Source organism: Eretmochelys imbricata, chromosome 3, assembly GCF_965152235.1.
Source record: "Eretmochelys imbricata isolate rEreImb1 chromosome 3, rEreImb1.hap1, whole genome shotgun sequence".
In the NCBI taxonomy this organism is placed as follows: domain Eukaryota; kingdom Metazoa; phylum Chordata; order Testudines; family Cheloniidae; genus Eretmochelys; species Eretmochelys imbricata.
In genome coordinates, this window is record NC_135574.1 from 162,982,190 (window position 1) to 163,002,870 (window position 20,681).

Consider the following 20,681-nt stretch of genomic DNA (forward strand, 5'->3'; position numbering starts at 1 on the left):
TTCATGATGATGACAGCACCTCCTTTGTCAGCCTTTTTGATTATGATGTCAGAGTTGTTTCTGAGGCTGTGGATGGCACTGTGTTCTGCACGGCTGAGGTTATGGGGCAAGTGATGTTGCTTTTCCACTATTCTAAAATATGTGAATTAAGGAACATATTTGATGGTGCAGTTTGGTATCTTTTTTTGTGTGTGTGTGGATCATCTGCATAAACTACTCATAGCTTTCTCATTCAAGCAGTCTTCCTAAACTCATACTACCTATTGTAATGACAAACTTTAATGTTCATTTACTCCATCTAGTTGGCAGCTCTAGCCACCAAAGTGTTTGCTTCAGTGTTGTGTCAAAGCTGGTTTTCGGGTTATGTGGAGAAGCTCAGAGCTCTAATACCATTGATACAACACTAAAGGAAAAGTCTTGATTAAAGCAGCTAAAGGATGAATGAGTTAATTAAGGGACAGTTTCATCAGTAATGCTCCAGCTGCTTTGTTTCACTCTGGGATTGAAAAGCAGCCATAAACGTGGCTTAACCTGAGCCAGGTTTATTAATACGTTGCAGAAGTGTAACATGAGTCTGGCTCAAACTTTCAAAATATCTGTAATAGTAAAGCTGTAGGAAAAATCAATCATTGTATAAGGGTGCATCTTTAGACACTTAGTTCTTCTCATTTGTCTATGCATTTTATTCATGGCATTTATTGTAATAAAAGGTTAAATGTTTTTTATATACACTAAATAAATAGTTACAACTACAACTAAATTGTGAGTGTCCCTGAAATGATGTGTTGGGGGAGAGAAGTATGCAGAGAACCTCTCGCCAACCTTCAGTAGCACTCCCATGCATTACACGGTCATGATATAGGCCCAGCACTTCCTAGCCAATGTGCTTGGCAGCACTTCTTGATTGGATGGAGGAAAATCTATCTGAGTTGAGAATATGGCCCGGGCACACGTCCCCATTGCATGCCTGCTGGAGTCTATGAGGTAGGTGCTCGGGGGCAGTGAACACTACTTTTTTAATTTATGCCAATGAAGAGATCTATGCAGTGATACTTATTTCTAGAGAAAATCCATTGATTCTCTTTCAATACACAAAATATGTATTGTATCTGATCAGTTCGGTTGACAAGTTCATTACAAAATGTACAATTTATTTCTAATGTGCAGGGTAAAATTTGGGTTTAAATAAAAAAAAAAACTTAGTGGATAGACTAATAATAAATAGTTACCAAGATCAACAGAAGGATATACTAATGAAATTAGTCAGGAAATTAATTTAGCTATGTTTTCAAACGATTGCATCATACATTTAATGTTACAAGACATAAAGTAACAGTCAAAACCAACATCTATCTAATACAATAATAGCGAAAGAGAATATGACTTCCACTTTGAGTTTCTGTCATAAGTAAAGGATGTTCGTTCTTCTGCACTCAAACTTAATAATGTTTTATTAATGCTACCATGTCTATGGCTAATTTTTAATTTCATAATATCGTTTTCTTGTTCATAACCTGGGGCAGTTTTTGCATATCGGGCAAGAGGTTACAAGTGTATATGTCTACCAAATGCACACTCAGCCTTTAAACTAATCAAACTAATTTATCTTTGTAAAACGTCTTGTCTCAGTATGAAAATATATTCTTGCATATGTATTAAAATAAAATACTATACCACTAACTATGGAGTAGATGAACTATAACTAAATCCAAGGTTGCATGGTGGCCTGTGCACAGTAACACTACTTTGCCTCAGTGATTAAATAAATAAATAAATATCTATATACACACACAGTTTTCAAAAATTTAGCGTTGTATTTATAATACCATTTAATTCACAAAGATGAAATAGCATTAATTGTTGTTATTAAATGCTAATAATGAATAAAAGTATTAGAAAACATGGACTTCAAAAATAACAGATCAGCACCAAGAAAACTTACCCTAAAATAAAGCTTAAAATGCACACAGGTAAACTGTCAGTGGATTCCAGAATCCCTAAGAGCCAGAATTCAGATAAACAAAGAAGCAGAGTATAAACATATCAACAAGAGAAATAAACCTAGCAGACTGAATATGTCACATCTACGATGTACCTGATAAATGACAGACAAAACAATAGCTCTATACATTAAAAGAAATAGTAAGAAATCATTTCCTCTCCTATTTGCCACAACTCAAGATTTGAACAAAATAGCTACATAGTGTATTGACACTGTACGCATATTAATGATCTGAAACAACCATTAAGGAATTTAACGAAAGAGCCAAACATCAGAATACAAAAATAATGCAGTACAATACCAAATGTATGGTATATGAAACAAAGAAAAGACATATTGGGAGAAAAAACAAAATATAAACTGCAATAAATCCATGTTCAGTACAGTAGAAATGCCACTTCTCATTATCTTATTTTATCTATATATGTCATAGTCTTGTAGGTCAGTTACTTGCTCTTGTTTCAGGTTCAGGAACCAAGAGGAGATGATTGAACTATTTTGAACAAGGAAGTAGACTTGCATCTCAGCAGTTCATCCAGTTACAAAGTACTCATTTTAGACTTCCAGCAGGGTAAAGAGTAAATCCTAGACAGTGATTAAATTTATAGCTATACTGATATCACTGGCCAGAAAAAAGCAAACCTGGGATATGTTGTCAGAATTCGGACTGGATGTGGCAGGATGTAGAGATGATACAAATACAATTCCCAACATTAAAATTGTTTTCAAATTTGGTTTCTGTGGTTGAAATATGAACCAGCTTTGTGTCTAAATGTGTCTAAATGAACAGTAAACAAAAGGTGGACGGAGGCAGTTATATTACTTCTAAAGCAACATATTGATGAGACATGATAATTTACATATTATCATAAAGAAGGTGCACCATAAAAGAATAGACAGCTACTCTTACAGAAGAATACTGGAGATTAATAACTACAGACTTTTAAAAATGGTTAGAATACCTGTGTTATTTATTTCATACAATACACTTGCATAATATTTTATTATTTTAATAAAATAATAATAATTAATCATCTGGTTGAACTTGCAATGTCACCTTGACCCAGATTTGCAGAAATTAGTTTTAACTAAACAACTTACATTTAGCTCACAAAAATAGGTGAGGTTTTTTTTTTGTTTAGTTGATTTAGTTTGTTTGCTTCTTTGTTTGTTTTGAACACCTACAAAGTTGCCTGGGTAGTGTCCAAGTTATTCCACTAACAGGCAAGACAACTATCTTTCAAGACAATGGAAGTAAGGGCAAAGAAAAGATGGGATATAAAGATAAATCACTCAGTGATCATGTTAATGAAAATATGTACAGAGCCTTATTGTATCAACTGTTGAAAGGAACCCTACAAAGAGCTGGCAGTAGTGTTTTATTATGTCTCTAATAAAGAAGCATTTCTGACATCTGTAAATTACCTGTCTTAAAGAAAAACAAAGTCTTGAAATGTAAGGGTCCTCTGATGAAGCTGAGGTCAGTAGAGTTACACCTGGGAATAATTTGGATGGCAATGTTTTTATTTATTATTTATTTATCATTTATTTATGCTGCAATTGCAGAGCTCCAATCACAGGCCAATCCCTCACTGTGCTAAGCACTGTACAAACACATAACAGAAAGATAGTCCTCTTCCCCAAAAAGCATTCACTTTAAGAGAAACGACAACAGGTGGATACAGACAGACAGGGGAGCACAAAGAAACAATGAGACCGCATTGGTCAGCATGAGAGGCAGCGGTCTCAACACACCAGCTCCCTAATAGTTGTCAGGTTTTCTGTAGGACTCATGGCAACAGCAAATGACTACTGAAATCAGTGGAAATTCTGTATGGGGACCGGATACAGAATGTAGACCTAAGTCTTTATATTTTTCACTGTCAACAACCAATTTTCAATGCAAACATTTAAAAAATCCCTTAATCGCCCACACACTTAATTCTGAAGAAGAAATGAAAGTTTTATCACTCTTTTTTATCTTTACCTGACAATCTCATTATTCACAGAAATAGCTTCCAGATATTTCTTCAGTGCATAGTAATTATGGATATATTTTCGAATATAATAGCCTCGCCATCTTTTCTGAATCTAGAAGAAATATAATTTTACTTTAGTATATTTCATGCAATGTAGTAGTGAAAACAGTTTGCAATACGCTTATAAAATACATGTTATATTTTTCAAAGGATGATGGTGCTTTAAAAAGTGACATCACGCATATACGTAAATATATCTTTCCATTAATACAGTGAGGGTGAGAAGTAAGTCTTGTACTAAAACTGTATTAGAGATGTTATCAAGAGATGACAGTGATTATAAACAAATAGTGATTTAAGTCGTTGCCTGCATTGAGGTGTGGCAGGGAGTAGGGGCTCTGCACAGGCATCTACTCCCACTGTCATTGCACCTGGTGACACAGGTCCTGTAAGTGGGGTAGGAAGAACATCCAGAATGTTGTAATCATTCACAGTGCGTAGCATTTTATCACCCCAGCTCTACTGCACTCTCAGCTGTGCACTGTGGGTCTGATCCTAAGCCCAATGAAGTTAGTAGAAGACTTTCCACTAACTTCAGTGGCTTTTTGATCAGGGTCTCTATGAGGTTTCCAGTAGCACTGCATGTTCTACCATTCCCTGGGTCCTGCAGGCAAGCGGCATCATCCTGCAAGGTGCCGACACACACTATACTCATTATTATTAAGAAGCAAGACAGTACAGGGCTATTTGTTAAGTAATTAGTCATAATATTTTCATAGAATGCTATCCTTCCAACAAAACTGATGGGAATTATGTAGAAAAAAGATCAAGGGAAATTTCTTACATGTAAATAATTACCTTAATGTAGTCCTGTTTATTAATACACTATATTAGGCCATGTGGTCTCCTAAACATAGCATCAGGAGAGGGGGATTCATAGCTCTATGTATTTTAAATTTTAGGCCACAATTCTGACTAGAATTTCCCAAGAATTTAATCAACAACACTGCTCAAACTAGCTCTGCTGCTTAATTCTGACCATGGTGACTCTAAAATGTTGATTATTTTAAATCACTTTAGGTTTAGCACTGCGATATCTGTTTCTTTGGAAATGGAAGTAAGAAGTAATTAGCAGCAGAGTTGTAAGAATTCTTGTAATTTCAGTGGCTGCTGACTAAAAACCAGATTAATTCCTATGTGGACATGCAGAGACAGAGAGGAGGCAGCTTGTTCTTCCCCTATTCAGAGGATGTGAGGGCCAGTGCAGAGGGCTGCTCCCACTCCACATTTTCTTTCCTGTAATATATATCAATGTATCTTTTCTCATGTTGACTTCTGTGTATATTTCCTCTCTGCCTTCTCTTTCCCTCCATCCCTTATGTAACTTTCCCTACATACTGTTCTCTATTTCCTTCCTTTTATTTTGTCTTCTCCTGTTTTACCTAAGATCTCTCTGTAGATATGACACTTCTCATTTCTAATTTATCACTCTCAGGTTTATATCACAGCCTTATATCACTCGCACGCCCATTCACCTCCCAACACCCATCCCCACAGCCCAAGCTCCACACACAGCACTTAGAAATGTTACTCAACACCTAAAAGCCAAAGAGCTAAATCTACTAGCTAACGTGCAAAAGATTGGGGTCCCACTGCCCAGGAGCACTATCCAGGTGAGAAACTACTCGCTAGCTATTGGGAAAGGAGAGGGTGCTGGGACTGATACCACAGATGCATTCCTAACCCTACCCAGGAACTCTTTCTGCCTAGTAGGTGCCTGGAAAATTTGAACACCCCAGCACAGTTACCAAAAACAAGAGGAGGATTTTTCTCCTTTTTTTGTTGCTCTTGCCCTAAACAGCGACCATCCCCTCCAACCTTCCCCTCTTGAGGACTCCTGGCCAAGGTAACAGCACAATATATATGCTAACAAATTTAAACAAAGCCTTTGTTTAAGTTTGTTAGCATATGTATTGTGCTGAATGCCCTCCCCAGCCACCTCCTGCTCCTTTAAGGAACAGAGCGCAGCCCCAACCTCTCCCCCCCACCCCCGGAGGGCAGGCCTAGCCCCGAGTCTTTCCGATACCCCGTACCCACTAAAAATCTCTTGCCAATACTGCATATTGGAAGGTCTTTGGGAGAGGGGCTGCCTATTACTGTATATCTGCATACTATCTAACACAACAGGTTTGGACTGCTAGGCACTCCTGTAATATAAAATAATAAATAATAATTATGTAAGCTGCTACAACGAAGGTTAAGTATTAGACATAGTCCTCTGCACTACATGGTTATAATTCTTGTGTCCCTTTCCCATTCATGTTCTTATACACAACAAGCATGCAGAGTAAAAAAAGGAGAGGAAGGGGAATAGTGAAAATGGGCATATTTGCAGAGATCTGGGTTTAAACAAAATTTTTAGTGTGTGAATGCACGGTATGTTTTCATCTTTGGCCTCACTACTGCTATTAGGCAGGAGTAACTTGGCTGCCCTATAGCTGTGCTCTCCTTAAAGCAGTCTCCTTCGAACTTTTGTACCTTATTTTGTAAAGATAAGGAACATTTTGTACCTTATCTTTATTAATGTGATACTCCAAATTTGTGCGGTCCACGATCAACTTCTTTATGGAAATTTTTCAAGATTTAAAGACAAAGGATGAAATTTTGTCCCTACTGCAGTCAATGGCAAAACTCTCTGTTTTCACTGGGGCCAGGATTTCACCGCAAGTGTCAAATTCTGTCCTCGATTACAGCATTATAAGTCAAGGGTAACTCTATGGACTTCAAAGGGAGTACTCTAGATATATGCTAGTGTAAATGAAAGCAGACTAGATTTCAAAGTTTTTAATGCTATGATTCCATTTTCCCAATTCTGCATGTCAGAGGCCACATGAGGGCATGCATCTATATGATACAAGCTGTTTAGAGAATAAAGTATATCTTCAAGCTTTTACACAAAGGTTCTGTTTATGTTAAAATCTGCTGCATAAAAGTTGCTGAAAATTTTGCTTTTGCAACAGAGTACAATGTTTTATGATTATATTGCTTTTTAATTCCAAGGTGAATGTTTTAACACTTCTAAAAAAGACAACTGTGTATGCCCTTCAAAGTAATTAGCAAGTTTCAACAGTGATTGGTACAAAACAATTATTGTCATTGATCAGCACTGAACAGATAATTTTAAACAAAGTCATTGTGTGCTCAGCAGATTACAGCTTGTTAACAGGCAAGTTCTAAATGACCTCTTAAGCTAGTCAAATCAATGATGCATATTCCTCATTAAGTAACATCAAAATGTAAGTGGTCTTATAAATAATGTTTATTTTAAGCACTAAAACTAATGGCAAAACCTTGATATATCAAAAGCCATCTGCTCATGGAGATTTTATTATTATTATTATTTTATTTTGAGGGGATTACTTTGGTTGCTGAAAATTCATAGCAACCTTAAATCGCCCAAACAGAAAGAGAATAATATATCACCGCCCAATATTCAAAAAGTAAAATTGATTAACGGAAAATAAATTCAATATGATAAGCTTATGTTTTAAACCATTTCTGAATGTTTCTGTTTTTACAGAGGGGAGAGAGAGATAACAGTAGCTAGGGCCAAATAATCCAGGGAGATAGCTTCTGAACATGACCTATGAGTATACTTTAGGCCTGGTCTACACGACGAGTTTATGTCGGATTTAGCAGCATTAAATCGAATTAACCCTGCACCCGTCCACACAACGAAGCCATTTTTTTCGACATAAAGGGCTCTTAAAACCGATTTCTGTACTCCTCCCCAATGAGGGGATTAGCGCTGAAATCGACATCGCTGTTTCGAATTAGGGTTAGTGTGGACGCAATTCGAAGGTATTGGCCTCCAAGAGCTCTCCCACAGTGCACCATTGTGACCACTCTGGACAGCACTCTGAACTCGGATGCACTGGTCAGGTGTACAGGAAAAGCCCCGGCAACTTTTGAATCTCATTTCCTGTTTGGCCAGGCGAGCTCATCAGCACAGGTGACCACGCAGTCCCAGAATTGAAAAAGAGCTCCAGCATGGACCGAATGGGAGGTACTGGATCCAATCGCTGTATGGGGAGAGGAATCCGTGCTATCAGAACTCCGTTCCAAAAGACGAAATGCCAAAACATTTCAAAAAATCTCTGAGGCCATGAGAGACAGAGGCTACAGCAGGGACACAACACGGTGCCGCGTGAAACTTAAGGAGCTCAGACAAGCGTACCAGAAAACCAAAGAATCAAACGGACACTCCGGGACAGAGCCCCAGACATGCTGCTTCTACGCTGAGCTGCATGCAATTCTACAGGGGGCTGCCACCACTTCCCCACCCCTGTCCGTGGACTCCGATAATGGGGTACTCTCTGCCATGCCTGAGGATTTTGCAGACGGGGAAGATGAGGAGGAGGAGGATGAGCTTGGGGAGAGCACACCGTTCTCCCCGACAGCCAGGATCTTTTTATCACCCTGACTGAAATACCCTCTCAATCCAACGAAGCCGGAGAAGGGACCTCTGGTGAATGTACCTTTTAAAATATAATACATGTTATAAAAGAAAGCGTTTTTTTAATAATTAAGTAGCCCTGAGGACTTGGGATGCATTTATGGCCAGTACAGCTACTGGAAAAGTCTGTTAACGTGTCTGGGGATGTAGCGGAAATCCTCCAGGGACATCTCCATGAAGCTCTCCTGGAGGTACTCTAAAAGCCTTTGCAGAAGGTTTCTGGGGAGGGCAGCCTTATTCCCTGCTCCATGGAAGGACACTTTTCCATGCCATGCTAGTAGCAAGTAATCTGGTATCGTTCCATGACAAAGCCTGGCAGCGTACGGTCCCGGTGTTTGCTGGCATTCAAGCAACATCCGTTCTTTATCTCTCTGTGATATTCTCGGGAGAGTGATATCATTCATGGTAACTTGGTTGAAATACGGGAATTTAATTAAGGGGACATTCAGAGGTGGCCGTTCCTTCTGGGCTGTTTGCCTGTGGCTAAAAAGAAATCCTCCCTGCAGTTAGCCATGTGGTGCGGGGGTGGGGGGGGGAGCCATTGGCGCTGAACTGTTCACATTAGGCTAGCACGTTTGGCTTCCCTGATACCAGCCATGCGGTGGGGGGAGGGGTAAAGCGATCATCCCAGAGAATTGGATGGGGGGAGGGATTTAGTTTGGTTTCTGCTGCTGCACGTTAACAGGAAAACCGCAGCACTAAAGGCCAACTCAATGTGCTTCGCTTGGTATGGGAAAGGAGAGCGCTGCTGTTATGAAGGTTGCAGAAGCCGAAAGACTGTGGCTTACCATGGCCGCCTGCAAGCCAAATTCTGTTGCCCGGCACTGCGTGTGTGATCTCTAACACCAAAGCCACAAAAAGAAAAGGAGTACTTGTGGCACCTTAGAGACTAACCAATTCATCTGAGCATAAGCTTTCGTGAGCTACAGCTCACTTCATCGGATGCATGCTGTGGAAAGTGTACACTTTCCACAGCATGCACTTATGCTCAAATAAATTGGATAGTCTCTAAGGTGCCACAAGTACTCCTTTTCTTTTTGCGAATACAGACTAACATGGCTGTTACTCTGAAACCAAAGCCACAGGTACTCAATATAAGATGCAAAATGCGACCTTGTACCAAAATCACATGCTATGTAATGTGAATAGTGTTGTTCACTGTGAAAGAGTATAGCCATTGTTCTGTAAAATGTATCTTTTTAAATACTTCACTCTCTTTTTTCCTGCCAGCAGCTGCAAATGTTTCAAGCCTCCCTCCTCTGTCCCAAAGGCTATCTCAGATAAGGCGGTGAAAAAACGCATGCGCGATGAAATGTTCTCTGAGCTCATGCAGTTGTCCGGCACTGACAGAGCTCAGCAGAATGTGTGGAGGGACACAATAGCAGCGTACAGGAAAGCGGCTGATGAACATGAGGAGAGGTGGCAGCAGGAAATTCAGAGGAGGAATAATGCAATGCTGGGGCTACTGCAGGATCAAACAGACATGCTCCGGCGTCTAGTGGAGGTTCAGGAACGGCAGCAGGATCACAGACTGCCGCTGCAGCCCCTGTTTAACTGCCCTCCCTCCTCCCCAAGTTCCATAGCCTCCTCACCCAGACACCCAGGAACACGGGGTGGGGGAGACTCCGGGCACCCAACCACTCCACCCCAGTGGACAGCCCAAGCAACAGAAGGCTGTCATTCAACAAGTTTTGAAGTGGCCTTTTCCTTCCCTCCTACCCTCTTCCCACACCCTACCTGGGCTACCTTGTGAGTTATGTCCCTATTTTTATAATCAATTAATAAAGAATACATGTTTTTTAAACGACAGTGACTTTATTTCCTTTGCAAGCAAGTTGTGATCAAAGGAGGGAGGGCCGGTGGCTTACAGGGAATTTAGAGTCAACCAAGGGGGCGGGTTTTCATCAAGGAGAAACAAACAGAAGTGTCACATAGTACCCTGGCCAGTCATGAAACTGGTTTTCAAAGCTTCTCTGATGTGCAGCGCTTCCTGCTGTGCTCTTCTAACCGCCCTGGTGTCTGGCTGCGCATATTCAGCAGGCGATTTGCCTCAACCTCCCACCCCGCCATAAACGTCTCCCCTTTACTCTCACAGAGATTGTGGAGCACACAGCAAACATCAATAACAATGGGAATATTGGTTTCGCTGAGGTCTGAGCGAGTCAGTAAACTGCACCAGCGCACTTTTAAATGTCCAAATGCACACTCTACCACCATTCTGCACTTGCTTAGCCTATAGTTGAACAGTTCCTTACTACTGTCCAGGGTGCCTGTGTACGGCTTCATGAGCCAGGGCATTAAGAGGTAGGCTGGGTCCCCAAGGATAACTATAGGCATTTCAACATCCCCAACAATTATTTTCTGGTCTGGGAAGTAAATCCCTTCCTGCAGCCATTTAAACAGACCAGAGTTCCTGAAGACGTGAGCGTCATGAACCTTTCTCGGCCATCCCACATTGATGTTGGTGAAACTTGTGATCCACCAGTGCTTGCAGCACCGCTGAAAAGTACCCCCTGCGGTTTATGTACTGGCTGCCCTGGTAGTCCGGTCCCAAGATAGGGATATGTGTTCCATCTGTTAGGGAATCCCATTGCAGCAAAGCCAGCTACTATGACCTGCACATTTCTCAGAGTAACTACCTTTGATAGCAGCAGCTCAATGATTGCATTGGCTACTTGCATCACAACAACCCCCACAGTAGATTTGCCCACTCCAAATTGATTACCGACTGACCAGTAGCTGAGGGCTACTGCCACTCGCTTGTGAACTGTGAGGTACTCTTGGTATTCTTGCGCTTCAGGGCAGGGGAAAGCAAATCACAAAGTTCCATGAAAGTGCCCTTACGCATGCAAAAGTTTCGGAGCCAATGGGAATCATCCCAAACCTGCAACACTATGCGGTCCCACCACTCTGTGCTCGTTTCCTGGGCCCAGAATCGGTGTTCTGTGGCATGAGCCTGCCCCATTAACACCATGATCTCCAAATTGCTGGGGACCACGGTTTTAGAGAAATCTGTGTTCATGTCCTCATCACCGCGCTGCTGTCGCCTCCTCGCCTGGTTTTTCAGGTGCTGGTTCTGAATAAACTGCACGATAATACGCGAGGTGTTTACAATGGTCATAACTGCTGCGGTGAGCTGAACGGGCTCCATGCTTGCCATGCTATGGCATCTGCTCCAGGGAAAAGGGAAGGAAATTATTGTCTGCCATTGCTTTCACGGAAGGAGGGAGGGTTGACTGACGACATTTACCCATAACCATCCGCGACAAATTTTTGGCCCCATCAGGCATTGGGAGCTCAGGCCAGAATTCCAATGGGCAGCAGGGACTGTGGGGACTGTGGGATAGCTACTCACAGTGCACCGCTCGGAATGTCGACGCTTGCCATGGTACTGTGGACACACACCGCCGAATTAATGTGCTTAGTGTGGACACATGCACTCGATTTTATACAATCTGTTCCCAAAAATCGACTTCTGTAAAATCGGAGTACTTTCGTAGTGTAGACATGTTACTCCTACTGTTGCAGTTTCAGGTCTCTTCCTAAGCAAATGTAACCAACTAAGCTGATAGAGTTATGAGGCAAAACACTGTATACAAGAGGTTAAGTCCAAGAGTCACATTTCACTTTTAATCTAACCTTGATTTTAAAAGAATTATCTAAAGCTAAGAGTATAATGCACTTACACACTAAAGAACTTATTCACAACTTTTTATACTCCTGTTTTCTGTGAATGTAACTCCACTGATTTCAATGGGTTTACACTCATGTAAAACTGGAGTAAAGCAGTTGTAAATCAGGCCCTAGAGCAGCTATCTCTAAACCCAACAGCCCTTATTCTCTAATGGTCTACATCTTATACAGCCATTTATATCTGTGCACAAGGAGGCAAAATGGATATAAAACTCTACCATATCAAAATGGTAGCATTTTTACATTCACTTGCATAGGTATCAATGACTACACAAAAAGAAAAAAGAAAAGGAGTACTTGTGGCACCTTAGAGACTAACCAATTTATTTGAGCATAAGCTTTCGTGAGCTACAGCTCACTTCATCAGATGCATGCAATGGAGACTCACAGCCAGTGTTTATAAGTAAATGAAAACAATGGACCAGATCTTCTATTGGTGTAAATTGATATATTTGCACTGACATCAGTGACTCTAGGCACTTTTACACCATTGAAAACAATGGGACTACGCAGATATCAGCTGAGAATCACACCCAATATTTTGATTACTGTATAAATGTACAGGAAAAAAGTTTTGTTTTATGTTGCATATCAAAGGCCCTACCCTTTTCCCTTGGAGTTTTGCACAAGTATATTTGACTTAAGTATGTAACTGCCTCTGAAACCCGGGAGTGCTGAAAGAGACATAGGGCCTATTTCTGAGCTGATTTACAAATCCTATGCTTTTCCACTGACTTCAGCTGCATGAGATGTAAATCAGTGCAGCATTTATCCCATTGTAGAATACTTTTAAAACAGCTATTAACTAAGCAATAAACTAAAACAAAATAAGTATTTCTGGGCAATTGGCGCCTACTCACAAAGGGGGGTAGGGTTTGCCCCTAAGCACCTTCAACTCCTAAAATGTGTACTAAGGGTGAGATTCTGTGCTATGCCTTTGAGAGAATCAGCACTGAACTCACAACCCAGAGGAAGAGGGGGCTAAATTGGTTTAAAGAAAAGGAGTACTTGTGGCACTTTAGAGACTAACAAATTCATCTGAGCAAAAGCTTTCGTGAGCCACAGCTCACTTCATCAGATGCATTCAGTGGAAAATACAGTGGGGAGATTTATATACATAGAGAACATGAAACAATGGGTGTTACCATACACACTGTAACAAGAGTGATCACTTAAGGTGAGCTATTACCAGCAGGAGAGCGGGGGGGGGGGGGGCGAACCTTTTGTAGTGATAATCAAGGTGGGCCATTTCCAGCAGCTGACAAGAACGTATGAGGAACAGTGGGGCACTACGGTGCACTAATAAGCAATGGTCACATAAATACCACCCTATACCGGAAACCTACTGACTGCTATGCCTACCTACATGCCTCCAGCTTTCATCCAGACCACACCACACGATTTATTGTCTACAGCCAATCTCTACGATACAACCGCATTTGCTCCAACCCCTCAGACAGAGACAAACACCTACAAGATCTCTATCAAGCGTTCTTACAACTGCAATACTCACTTGCTGAAGTGAAGAAACAGATTGACAGAGCCAGAAGAGTACCCAGAAGTCACCTACTACAGGACAGGCCCAACACAGAAAATAACAGAACGCCACTAGCCATCACCTTCAGCCCCCAACTAAAACCTCTCCAACGCATCATCAAGGATCTACAACCTATCCTGAAGGACGACCCATCACTCTCACAGATCTTGGGAGACATGCCAGTCCTTGCTTACGGACAGCCCCCCAACCTGAAGCAAATACTCACCAGCAACCACACACCACCCAACAGAACCACTAACCCAGGAACCTATCCTTGCAACAAAGCCTGTTGCCAACTGTGTCCACATATCTATTCAGGGGACACCATCATAGGGCCTAATTACATCAGCCACACTATCAGAGGCTCGTTCACCTGCACATCTACCAATCTGATATATGTCATCATGTGCCAGTAATGCCTCTCTGCCATGTACATTGGTCAAACTGGACAGTCTCTATGTAAAAGAATAAATGGACACAAATCAGACGTCAAGAATTATAAATTCAAAAACCAGTCGGACAATCTCTTTGGTCACTCAATTACAGACCTAAAAGTTGCAAATCTTCAACAAAAAAACTTCTAAAAGAGACTCCAATGAGAGACTGCTGAATTGGAATTAATTTGCAAACTGGATACAATTAACTTAGGCTTGAATAAAGACTGGGAGTGGATGGGTCATTACACAAAGTAAAACTATTTCCCCATGTTTATTCCCCCACCCCCCACCCCCGTTCCTCAGACGTTCTTGTCAACTGCTGGAAATGGCCCACCTTGATTATCACTACAAAAGGTTCCCCCTCCGCCCCCCGCTCTCCTGCTGGTAATAGCTCACCTTACCTGATCACTCTCGTTACAGTGTGTATGGTAACACCCACTGTTTCATGTTCTCTATGTATATAAATCTCCCCACTGTATTTTCCACTGAATGTATCCGATGAAGTGAGCTGTCGCTCACGAGAGCTTATGCTCAAATAAATGTGTTAGTCTCTAAGGTGCCACAAGTACTCCTTTTCTTCTTGCGAATACAGACTACCACGGCTGCTACTCTGAAATTGGTTTAAGTCACTCTTGTGCCCTCCCAACCTTCGGCTGCTCTGAGGGTGATAGAAGTCCTTGGTATAACTTAAAAAGCTCCAGAGGTCTGTTACAGCAGCCTCCAAAGGCTGCCCTATGGGGATCTCCATGGCACTGCATGTTGCGGTCCTGACTTCAACATACTCCCTACATCAGGGCTTGAGATGGGATCCTTAGAATATAGCCTGATGCTTGTCTTCTGCAGTTCCTACATCAAGGAAATCCTCCCCCATACACATATCAGGGCCCTTTTAGGGCCCTTTTACACCACTCTGGCCCTTTTATGCAGAGTAAAGAGGCCAGAAGGGAACGAAGATCTCATTCCACAGAGTTTTCATGTTCTTAAAGTTACACATGTGCTTAAATGTATTGTTGGATCGGGACTCAATGGCCCAGGAATGCAATACTTTACACCGCTAACCACTTATGTAATGGATACAATAGATTTTGCAGTTTTCCCTTAGACAAACTTTTTTATTCTCTGTTTTTATTAAATGAAGTACAAGGATTGTTTGCATCCTTCTTTCTCTAAAGAATCACTGATTACATCATCAATGAGGTCAGCACAGTTCTGCCTATGTATTTAGTCAATTAACTTGTGTTCACTTTGCCAGCTGGATGACTGCTTCTGCAGCAGTAGAACAAATAAATTAGAGGGCCATTGCATGCACTAACATGTATCCATGTTTTCTCTTACAAAAGGCACATGCAGCAGAGCATTTTCCTGTACATCCTGAGAAAAAATATTTGCAATATTATCAACTAATGAAGTAATTAGACTGTCCATTACAAGACCAAAGATACCATCATATGATAGCTGCTCAGTAACCTGCGTGAAATGGATTTTGTGGTCCTAGTCTGGTTCCCAGGGAACAAATATCCACATTGCACAAACTACCACTTCCACTTGCCTCTCTTGCTGGCAGTCTTATCAGAGACAAATGGGTCTGGAGACTGAACTACCCCAGCCATCTAGAGGTTTCTTTAGATCAGGGATGATGCATGTTAGCAGGGGTTTGGTGAGAGAAGCTTGCACTGTCACTGCTCATGTACCTGTTCTGTGCAAGGCTATCAATCCAGAACCTTTCAAAAGCATTAAAATTCACAATGATACATAAAGTCTGCTGTGTTCTTACCTCCTCTGTGGAGTACTAATAAAACTCAAAAGAATAAGTTGCTTATTTACAGTGCACCTCCTCCTACTGTGAAACTAAAAATGAAGGAGGAGGGAAGATTTACATAGGAAATTAGGAAGTTATTGTTTCAAAGCATTTCTGTAGGATATCTATAAAAATGCCACAAATGTTTATTAAAATTTCATCAAAATTTTTCTCAATGATAGCTTCTAGTAGCTGAATGAGAGTTTAGAGGGAGCTCCATATTGATTGATCTTGAAAAATAATGTTAACATTATTCACTTTTTCTTAGTTTTTGATCTGTATTCCTGCAGTATAAGGATGAAGACTGTGACCGCTGTCTGTGTTTCACTTCCTCTCAAAGATAGCCAATAGCCTCTATGCTCCTCCTACACATTGGCTCACTGGTCCACATCTCAAGAAGTTGTAAATATGTCTGATTTGGTAGTCAAATGTAGATAAGTAAGAGACAAGAAATGCACAACTTAACAATTAAAATTTAAAAAGATGTTTTTTCCATATGAAAAAATCAGACATATAACAGAATTAGAATATCCTAAGTTTATCAACCAGACGAGGTCTGGCTATTCATTAACTATCCTTGAAGGTATTACAGGCTATTACTGTCTACTCCACTCAGTTCTTTCCTGATTAAAACCACAAGGTTAGTAAAAACAACCATTCTTAGTGTTGTTATAAGTTTATTTTAATTGGTCCAAATGTATTTTGCAAATGGATTCAATCAGACACCCTATCAATCTATGGGGCTAATGTGCTCTATGAATATTAAACTACTGCATTTCATAAAAGTTGAAATCTGACAGTCGCTAATATGACGTACTATCATATTATCTAACGATACATAAATGCATGGAAGTTCTACTAATTCATTCTAAAAGAATAGAGCACAAAAGTTAAATTAAAGATGTTATAGACACAGATATCATAATATGATTTGAAGGAGTCAGACAAAGTCATAGTTTACAAAGATGGGAATTCAGTTTAAGTTTGTACATTCACACACACACATACATGCATATATGTGGGTTGCTTTTTGGTATTTTTGTCTTTTATCACCATATGTTAAAAGGTACAAGAATTTACATACAAATGTCTTAAATCTAGCAGTAATTTTCAAATACCACCAGGATTACTTAGTGTAACTTTAATTTTTAACTATATGCTATTTCCTGCCCTTTACCATCAGCATATCAATCAAGTTTATATATTCTGGTTTGCTCATTTTATTAAAAGCAAATTCGGAGCACAATTGACTTTTCATTTGTTTAACAAGTGAAGAAATATTTACCCTGACAGCCATTTCATTGTAGAAATTCATCTTCATAATAAAATATGCTGTCTGTGAATCAAGAAAAAAAAAAGAGGGCACACATTTCAGTTGCACAAAGATAGTGCCCCTATTTTTACATATAAAAGATAAGAATCTTTATACATAATACATAATAAGAGTTCTAGGCTTAGAGAGAATAAAATCAAACTTTATATTGAAGAGATAGGCTTCCTAATACATAATGCAGGCTTAACCAGAAAAATCTATGGTAGTCAAACTAGGAGCTAATGGAGATATATGATCATAAAATGCTCTCCGCTGAGTTTGATAATCAATGGTGCTCTACTGAGAGTAGAATAACAAAGCAGAAATATTCACAAGTGCTGGTGACACGTAGTATTATATGATTTATTCACTGGGGTTCTTTTAGCCAAAACTCACAGAAACATAAAAGGAATTCATATTTCAAGACGTCTGGTTTAATGAAAAATTCAAAGAAATGCTGTCTTCAGTTGAAATCGTTCAAGGATACGGATGCGGTGATGGAGCAAAATTGTGCCTTCCAACCATCTGTACTAAATGTTATGTACTTAGCTGCCTCCCGAGTAATTCTGGGAATTTTGTTTAATTTAATATTCATTTTAACATCCTAAGATCATAAATACAATGATACCATGTTACAGCGAATCCCCTGATATAGACAACATTTCCTAAAGTCCTGGTTTCCTTCCAATAAAGTAGAATTCCTCTCATAGTGAACGGATCCCCTGTTATACTGAACAATCACTTGGCAGCATAGGTTATTTTAATGGATACATCACTTTAAACTAAGCTTTCACATCTGTTCCGCCCTCTAATTACAAATGCAAAATGAACATAATTCACAACTGTATCATAAAAAGTAAAATATAAGTACTTTAAATGCAAGTGTACGTTCTTTATTTAGCACAACATGCGGCTTTTATGTTTTTCTCATGTTTTAGACACAAATCAAAGGCAAAAGTGCTTTCCCCTGATATAGTGAATTTTTTCCCGCATGGCAAACAGGAATTCACTGTAAAAGGGTTTCACTGTAATTAGTGTTATTTGAATTGCCTACTCTGATCCAAAGCAAATTGTCTGTGGAGAGCAGCAGGACTGGATTATTTATCAACAGTCTGGGCAATTAAGAAACAGTTGGCTGCAATATGTTATTTACAAATGAATACAATGATGCTACTTCATTTTAAATTCTCTTTCTTCATTACATTAAGTAAGGCATAAGTCCTGCAGTTTAATTAAAGTGCATTTTAAATACTTACTTTAATAGTATACTGCTTGACTAATAATATAAATAGAAACAATTGCAAAGATGCAATTTTTATGCAGAAAATTGCAGGAATTCTAATGTATTAAATTTGAAAAAGTTTTGCTTTCTATGGACAAGTATTTCAAACAGCAGCTCAACTCCAAAATTATGAATTAGAACAGCTAATGGCATCTGTCTTAACTTTTCTCTCCATAAATCTTTCATGAATGGTGTTAGCTATAGGCCACAAATCTAGCAATGAAATAATGCATTCCATTCCCAGGAATATTCTGAAGCTGTTCGATTAAATGGATTCAATTTTGCTTCATCACTCATCTTTTCCAAATTTGGAAAGAATGCAAAAGGTGTTGCTGGTACAGCCAGTTTATGAATTAATTTTTTGTTGGAAGTAGCCAGGGTTTGGAAATGACCTTGGGGCTCCTGTTTTGCCACTGAGCAAGAATAGTTTAAAACACCTTTTTGGCTCCTCTCCTGATCTGCTGAGGGAATTCCACTTCTGAATGCTGAGGACACTTAGACTTCTGAGCCAGAACACTATTACGGAAGGTAACTCACACAAAAAGGGGCCTTATAATAGCCTGCTCTTACAAGAGCATGGGGCTAAGGCACAGTCACATGGAGAATTACCCAGGCAACTTCCCTTGCTTCACAATCCTATACCTGAAGTGTAGAGAAATGGAGGGGGCCTATTCTCCCTTCTCAAAACATGTGTTCTGCCTGACTCTCTCCAAATCCTCTCACAATGAAAAAAGCCCCAAGTATCCACATCAGGCAAAACCCTCCATACCTTCTACCTAGGGACAAATATCTCTACCTCCCCCCTCTTCTACAAACCTCTTCCTCTGACAAGAGTAACAAGCCCTTTTCCCAGCTGATTAAACCATCATGCACTTCCCCCCGGTGACAAATAATCCTGCAAGAACTGTTAAGTCTCACACATACAAAGTTTTGGACTTTACAACTTTAGGAGCCTAACAACTCAAGTTCCACAGAGTGTAGGAGCCAGCCGAAAGGGTAACAAGCTTGTTTCATAGCAGTGGTAACTTGTCAGCATCTAACAGCCAACTGATCAGAAGTATGGAGGGTATAAATAAGACAGGGAGAAAAGTTGGCTCATCTAGATATAACAGTATTCTAACTTTTTTCATTGTACAGGTGACTATGGAAAAAGAGAATGAAGGAAGTAAGAACTGAAATGAAGAAAGGAAATGTTAGATTACAGTTTTTGATCCTAGAGGAAAAACACCTGATCCTCTAGTAATAAAATTCAAGCATCTCATCAAGCTTCTGGGTCCCAAATGCAAATGGTAGAGAAAGTGAGACAATTTTTTCTGGCATTTGTGTATCTGGATGTTAGGCAGTTTGGTACTTATATAGTGAACAATATTAATTAAATCTATATGGTGGAATATGGAGTTGAGTCATTCTAGATAGAGCAGTTTAATAGTTGGCATTCCCTTGGCTGCTATAGCAATTAATGTAGCTATTGTGTTTTAATTATTCTAGATTTGGTCGTTAAATAATACGCATTTTCTTGGTTGCTCTAAGCTGATTTAAAAGATACATAGACGTGTTTGGAGTAAGTAACTTCTAAAAGGAAACAAATGCTAACAAAGAATCCTGTCTCTGTCCTTTTCCACCTCCAAACACTTTGTATATGTGTCTAGAATGTGTGACTGTGCAACTATTGGATCACTCTCTTTTATGCTCAACAGAAAATTTCTTTACTTTCCATATGGGTGAAATCCCGAGGCCATAGCAGTGCAGTTTCATAGTACAGGTTTGCTGAATACAGATGGATTAAGCAAGCGGAGGCCACATTTTCCTGCATGCTACAAAGACAGGCTCTGCAAGCCTATTAACTAGGGGTGTGAAGGTGGCATGTGTGGTGGAGATGTGGCTGATGGTGCACCACTTGCACAGACCTGCCAGCCACAGCCATCACACAGGACTCAGCAAGTTGTGTATGCTACCACGGGTCAAATGCCGTAGTGGTGATCATGGTTCACCTGGGAAGATGATCCATATATTGCTTCTGGGTTGGGGGAGGGAAGAATCTGTTTTCCTGGTTCAACTGTTCACTGATTACCAGCTCAAAGTCTGTATGGACCCTTTTAATCAATCGACTTTCTATTTCAGAGGA

General features: G+C 40.1%; 1 protein-coding gene across 1 annotated transcript in view; it reads right to left on the reverse strand.

Moving 5' to 3' along the window:
* The window catches only part of SPATA17 (spermatogenesis associated 17), a 153,094-nt gene that overhangs the window by 121,748 nt on the left and 10,665 nt on the right, over positions 1 to 20,681 (reverse strand). The window contains exons 4-5 of the mRNA XM_077811939.1: positions 17,248 to 17,298; positions 3,990 to 4,093 (exon numbers count right to left, since the gene is read on the reverse strand). Coding sequence (XP_077668065.1) covers positions 3,990 to 4,093; positions 17,248 to 17,298 — 155 coding nt within the window. The remainder of the gene's footprint in view (positions 1 to 3,989; positions 4,094 to 17,247; positions 17,299 to 20,681) is intronic.